General features: G+C 45.5%; 1 protein-coding gene across 1 annotated transcript; it reads left to right on the forward strand.

Annotated features, from left to right (window-relative positions):
* The first annotated feature begins 1,688 nt into the window (after positions 1–1,688).
* LOC129833515 (proline-rich protein 2-like) lies at positions 1,689–2,342 on the forward strand. Its single transcript, XM_055898172.1, has one exon. It carries the CDS (start codon positions 1,689–1,691, stop codon positions 2,340–2,342), a length of 654 nt encoding a protein of 217 aa, XP_055754147.1.
* The last annotated feature ends 4,287 nt before the right edge of the window (positions 2,343–6,629 follow it).

Below are 6,629 nucleotides of genomic sequence, written 5' to 3' on the forward strand. Positions count from 1 at the left end.
CCTGCAGGGTATGTGCCAGAGCCCTGCATGACTGGAACAACACTCAACGCTGGTCCTGTGGGCAGTTGGGGCATGTGAGTTCGCAGTGTGGGGGGAAATGAAAGAGGAAGAGGTTACAACCAGGGGCAGAGGAAACGTTGGGCCTGGCAGAGGAAGAGGAAACTTTGCTAATGCACATCTTGGAGTGTACTACCCACCAAGGCAACAATATGCTCCTCAGCCACAGTACCACTCACCCGGAGCTGAACATGCTCCTCAGCCACAGTACCACTCACCCGGAGCTGAACATGCTCCTCAGCCACAGTACCACTCACCCGGAGCTGAACATGCTCCTCAGCCACAGTACCACTCACCCGGAGCTGAACATGCTCCTCAGCCACAGTACCACTCACCCGGAGCTGAACATGCTCCTCAGCCACAGTACCACTCACCCGGAGCTGAACATGCTCCTCAGCCACAGTACCACTCACCCGGAGCTGAACATGCTCCTCAGCCACAGTACCACTCACCCGGAGCTGAACATGCTCCTCAGCCACAGTACCACTCACCCGGAGCTGAACATGCTCCTCAGCCACAGTACCACTCACCCGGAGCTGAACATGCTCCCAGGGGCCACCTATGCCCTATGGACAAGGATAGAGGACAGCCATGGCCAATGGGAAATCAGAACACCAACAGTTCTTATTTTCCAGTCAGAATCAAAAATGAAGGCGCCCGACTCCCCTGCCCCAGTATGAATTCAATGATGGAAGAGAAGAGCCAATGGTTACTCTTAATGTTAATGGACATGACCTACCATTTCTCATAGACACTTCGCTGTTCCTGTTTAGGCAAACCTGGACAAGGTGTTGGGGCTTCCCTGAGCAAATCATCAGTAACAATAACAGGGACATCGGGACAGCCCAGGAATGTGTACTGGACAAAGACTTATTAGATGAACCTCTGCTTGACTCTGACATGGTGCTGTTTGTTGATGGTTCTGCTTATATAGATCAAAGCACAGGGAAGAAACATGTAGGATAGGTTGTAGTAGATGTGGGAGGTGATATTGAGGTTATACAGCCCCTACCAGACCATTTATCAGCAACAGGCAGATTTATTAGCTCGGAACACAGCTTGTGAATTGGGGGAAGGGAAGGCCCTTACTGTCTATTCAGACTCAGCGTGGTGTGGGGTTTGGAGAGCAAGAGTGTTTACTAATAGATCTGGATTATGGCTACATCTTTTGTCTGGCATGCCCTGTTTACCATCAACCATGATCTCTACTATTTGCCGATTGGCTCATGGAGTGAGATGGCTCTTTGTCCTCATGAAAATGAACTGTGGGGAATGCTTGCTCTTTGTCCTCATGAAAATGAGCTGGGTGGAATGTTTGCCCCCTGTCCTCATGAAAATGTGCAGCAGCCTTAACAAAGGTATTGGGTGAACGGGTGAACGGGTGAACCCATTATGAAATGTTAACAAGACGACCCCTGAACACACCAGGTGTTCGACCTATGACTGACCGACAGATAGACATAACTGAGACACAGTGTGACCATTTTGAGTACATGAAGGAACTAACTTCTGTTGTAAGTTTTCTCCACTCTCACACTAGGAAAGCAGCAGAACCAATCCCAGGTGAGGATCCAGATGCTCTGACCATCTGCGTAGGAGACTGAGTGAAAAAGACGAGTCCGTAAAAGGAAATGGAACCAGCCAAGATGGATGGGAAGCAGAGGGCCCAGACCAAAAGGCCGGAAGCAGAGGGCCCAGACCAAATGGCCGGGAGCAGAGGGCCCAGACCAAACGGCCGGGAGCAGAGGGCCCAGACCAAAAGGCCGGGAGCAGAGGGCCCAGACCAAAAGGCCGGAAGCAGAGGGCCCAGACCAAAAGGCCGGAAGCAGAGGGCCCAGACCAAAAGGCCGGAAGCAGAGGGCCCAGACCAAAAGGCCGGAAGCAGAGGGCCCAGACCAAAAGGCCGGAAGCAGAGGGCCCAGACCAAAAGGCCGGAAGCAGAGGGCCCAGACCAAAAGGCCGGAAGCAGAGGGCCCAGACCAAAAGGCCGGAAGCAGAGGGCCCAGACCAAAAGGCCGGAAGCAGAGGGCCCAGACCAAAAGGCCGGAAGCAGAGGGCCCAGACCAAAAGGCCGGAAGCAGAGGGCCCAGACCAAAAGGCCGGAAGCAGAGGGCCCAGACCAAAAGGCCGGAAGCAGAGGGCCCAGACCAAAAGGCCGGAAGCAGAGGGCCCAGACCAAAAGGCCGGAAGCAGAGGGCCCAGACCAAAGGACAGACAGAAAGATGAAAAAGAAGGCTCTAGCCAACGAGCAGAAGGAGACATCATTTCACACTCAGGTTCTATAACTAGGAAACAGAGACTACACCAGATCTTGTGGTTTGTTTTCCCATCATCCTTTTCCTGGGTCTCCTTGTTGGTGCAGACACAGGACCTAATGGGGGATCTGAGGAAAACAACAAATGGATACAAATGGTGAGAAAAATTGGAAATCAGACTAAGAGGCCAGGAACCCAGGTTTTAGTATTTAGGAAGCCTACATCAACCACTAAGCTGTTCGGGAGTCGGGTTAAGCCTATGAGAAGGACAGAGTTTGAATGTGGGTTTTTATACTTTATGCAGAGAGGTAATGAGAAACAACCTACTAGGAGAAGGGAGACCACAGGACTGTTCTCTGGGTGAAGAACTGAGAGGTTAGCCGGGGATTATGGGACACATGTATGGATGGTCACAAGAAGGGAGCAAGCTTACCTAATGTGGTAGAAGGAAGCAGGTAAATCCCTCTATGGCCTAGAACTCACCTCAGGAGCGGTGAGTCAGTCTTCACGGTAAGAACTACTCACTCTGTAAGGTGTAATTATCCCAGCAGGCACCCGTGGATAGAATTGTTAGGACATGGAAGCTTGAGCATCATTCCCATACTGACTGTAGAAAAGTGGAAAATTACTGCTGAGCCCTTAGAAAACACTGGAACTATTGTTTTTTTCTGCTAGTTTGTAAAACGGTATATGCATGGCCTTGGTCTCATGAGTAGAAGGTGTTGATGTAGGCAGTTACATCACTAGGGGTTGACTGCAAACATATAAAAACAACTTAGACCGTGTCTATTTTTCAGAACTCAGGAGAGACATCAGTTGTATGTTTGATGTGGGATCTTTGACTTCTGTCTACAGCGTATTTTGATAAAAATTGTTCTGATTTATAAATGCACATTTTGAGTGTTCCTTATTTGTTAAGTAAATAACCGAGGCCAGAAAAGTGGAACCGACACTAACATAATTGCAGAAGGGTTTTCTAATGATCAATTAGACTTTTAAAATGATAAACTTGGATTAGCTAACACAACGTGCCATTGGAACACAGGAGTGATGGTTGTTGATAATGGGCCTCTGTAAGCCTATGTAGATATTCCATTAAAAATCTGCCGTTTCCAGCTACAATAGTCATTTACAACATTAGTTTCGTTTTTTAGTTTAGTTTATTAATTTGACCATTTTAAAAAACAAGCACACATAAAACTTGAAAGCCATACATGCACGTGAATAAAATCATGGAGGATAACCCACAATCAAGTCTGGGACTTATTTCCATTGTTAAATCATAGAGGATAACACACAATACAGTCTGGGACTTATTCCATTGTGGTCCTCTTGAGACAAGATGGCTGGACAAGATCCAACACAGTTAAACACAGTATGACAGTGAAATAATAAAACAAAAACAGAGAAGAAGAACATCTCTCTCATCATTCCAGTTACATCATAGGGGTTATTCATATGGGCACAGAGGACATCAAACATATTTTTACTTTGTTTTTAAAGCTGCCCAGAGAGGACATTGTGTTTATAGGCAGAGGCAACTCATTCCATTCTGAGGCTCCAGTATACAAGACAGTACCTTTCCCAGCATTACTCCTGAACCTGTATAAGCACACATCAGCAACACCTGATCTGGTGCTGTGATTGTGTGCATCCAGTAACACGAGTAATCACTTAGATATCTGGGCGCAGGACCATAAATACTCCTGTAAACCAAACCTAGTCTAATCTGGGACACCCTAGCCTCAACAGACAGCCAGTTTAGTTCCTGAAAGCAGCTCCTGCCTATGTGAGTATGTGGACTTACCTTCAATACTACCCTGATCAGCTTATTCTGGGCTATCTGGAGCTTCCCCTTCATAAGTTTAGATAAGCCCCCAAACCAGGAAGTACTAGCATAGTCCAAATGGCATTGAATGAGGGCAGTAGCTAGAGTCCTTATCAAGCAGCTTGGACTTTCTAGACAAAAAATTAGTCCTGGCATTAACCTTCCCTAGCACCTTATTGGCCATGCTCACACCTCCCAAGCTTCCATCAAGGATACATCCCAAGTAGCTAACAGAGTTCACCCCCTAACTCCACTCTGATTTCAGACGACCTTAACAATGTCTACACTGTATTTCCGATCAATTTGATGTTATTTTAATGGACAACATTTTTTGCATTTCTTTCAAAAACAAGGACATTTCTAAGTGACCACCAAACTTTAGAAACGGTAGTGTATGTAGAGGAAGACACAAAGCAATTAGTGGGCTCAGGTGAGTACTAATTGGCTTTACACTGAGTACCTATCCCCTGAGGAGGGTGCTGTCGTGTCGTCCTCCTCCGTCTGGTCACTGAACTCTCCCAATATGATGGTAATAATAATGATTTATTAAACTTCTATAGCACTTTTCATAACAGAAGACAAAGTCAAATCGCTTCTAAACAATGTTTTGGCTACTGGTAATGTTAGCAGAGTCCGGTTCAGTCTCCAACGTAGCAGATAGAAAGGCCATGAATAGAGCCTACGCTATTCCTTTTTCAACATGTCAGAGAAGTATGTTTGTTCTACATAGGATATTTCTATCTGAACGTTCCAACACATTGCGTCTTGCTGAACGTGCCCCTAGTTGTTAGCTAGCTAATGGGCTACCATGACTGAGCAAGGTGTAGCCTAAACAAATCTTTAACGGTCCGTCCCGCAACTAGCCTAGTTTTAGAACGGCCCTCAATATCCTTTATGAATGTAAAATGGTGCCTGCCAATGCACAATAGAAAGAAACCAAAAAGTAATGCTGGTATTATGAATCATATTGAAAGTTAGCCTGAAGTTAGCCTGAAGTTAGCCTGAAGTTAGCCTGAAGTTAGCCTGAGAATCAAGCCGTTTTCTCTGACACTACAGGCCTCTATATGAAATGAAGTGGGAGGGGTTAAGCGAGACTACAAATTCAAAGACCGCCCACTTTTCTATACTCAAGGGAGAGAGAAACAGCTAGACTCTTGTAATTCCTATTAAACTCAATGCTGCTATTGTTTTGTTTTTTCTTTTCGTAAGGCAGCTTGTGTTTCTTAACCAGGCAAAGGGTAGCTACTAGAAGGATGTTGGTGACTGGTTAGCTGAGGCGAAGCAAGAGAGTCGCCTGCTCAATGTGTATACTTGGAGCAACCTGTCTGCCCAAACGCATCGCTTTCTCCCCCGCAGCTCACCAGCTGATGTAGGCTGTTTTGTCCAAAGTGTGGTGCATCCTTCCCCACTGCCTAACGCAGCTGCGCTGCTAATATTCATTGTGCTTATCACTGAAAAAGCTCTTAAATCTCTCCCCAAAAAACTCTTGTCCAGTCCATTTAGTAGTTTTGATTTTAGTCACAGAGGAAATTTAGTCTCTTCTCGTTTTAGTCAACTGAAATGAAAAATCATTTTGGTTCAGTTATAGATTTGTCTGGGTCTATTCAGTCCGTTATAGTCTCATCAATTGCCGCTGAAAAGGAGGTGTTTGACGAATATTTTAGTCACTATTTACGTTAACGAAAATGAACACGGCTACTTCACGAGTCAAACATCCACATTAGTGAATAGCCTATACAATCTTTTTGGGTTCAATCATATATTTATACAACTATTTTGTAAGAACATTAGTTAGCCCCCCCCCCTGATATAGGCTATTGTGTCATGACAAATATTACACCTACATGTAGTCTAATCAAATTACGCACCTGTTGCTTTAACGTTAACCCCCGACAACAAATATTTATCTCCCTGCATGAGTGAGTCAATTATCCACATATCGTGACCTTTTGAGGAGCACCAAGGTCGTATCGTGACCTTTTGAAGAGCACCAAGGTCGTATCGTGACCTTTTGAAGAGCACCAAGGTCGTATCGTGACCTTTTGAAGAGCACCAAGGTCGTATCGTGACCTTTTGAAGAGCACCAAGGTCGTATCGTGACCTTTTGAAGAGCACCAAGGTCGTATCGTGACCTTTTGAAGAGCACCAAGGTCGGTTATTGTAACCAAGGCCTACAGTAGCTGGCAGTCTGGCAGATTTAGGCCTATAGATAACAGGTGTGTGTGTGTGTGTGTGTGTGTGTGTGTGTGTGTGTGCGTGTGCGTGTGCGTGTGCGCGTGCGCGTATAATAAAAGGACAATACAATAACTCACACAGGGAAACCAATCACTCAGCTGCTTAATCAATACTAAATCAATAGTCACAAAATGACAGATTTTATTTTTAATGAGAAAATAGTGTATAACTGTGAGCCTTTACAAGTAGCCTACTATATAAACCAATAGAAGCAGAATATGAACGTAGAAGTGGTTAACATATTAACAGAGGAA

Source organism: Salvelinus fontinalis, chromosome 2, assembly GCF_029448725.1.
Source record: "Salvelinus fontinalis isolate EN_2023a chromosome 2, ASM2944872v1, whole genome shotgun sequence".
NCBI classification, from domain to species: Eukaryota; Metazoa; Chordata; class Actinopteri; order Salmoniformes; family Salmonidae; genus Salvelinus; species Salvelinus fontinalis.

Coding starts and splice junctions, on each gene's coding strand:
- LOC129833515 (XM_055898172.1), top strand. CDS start 1,689: ATGGAACCAGCCAAGATGGATGGGAAGCAGAGGGCCCAGACCAAAAGG.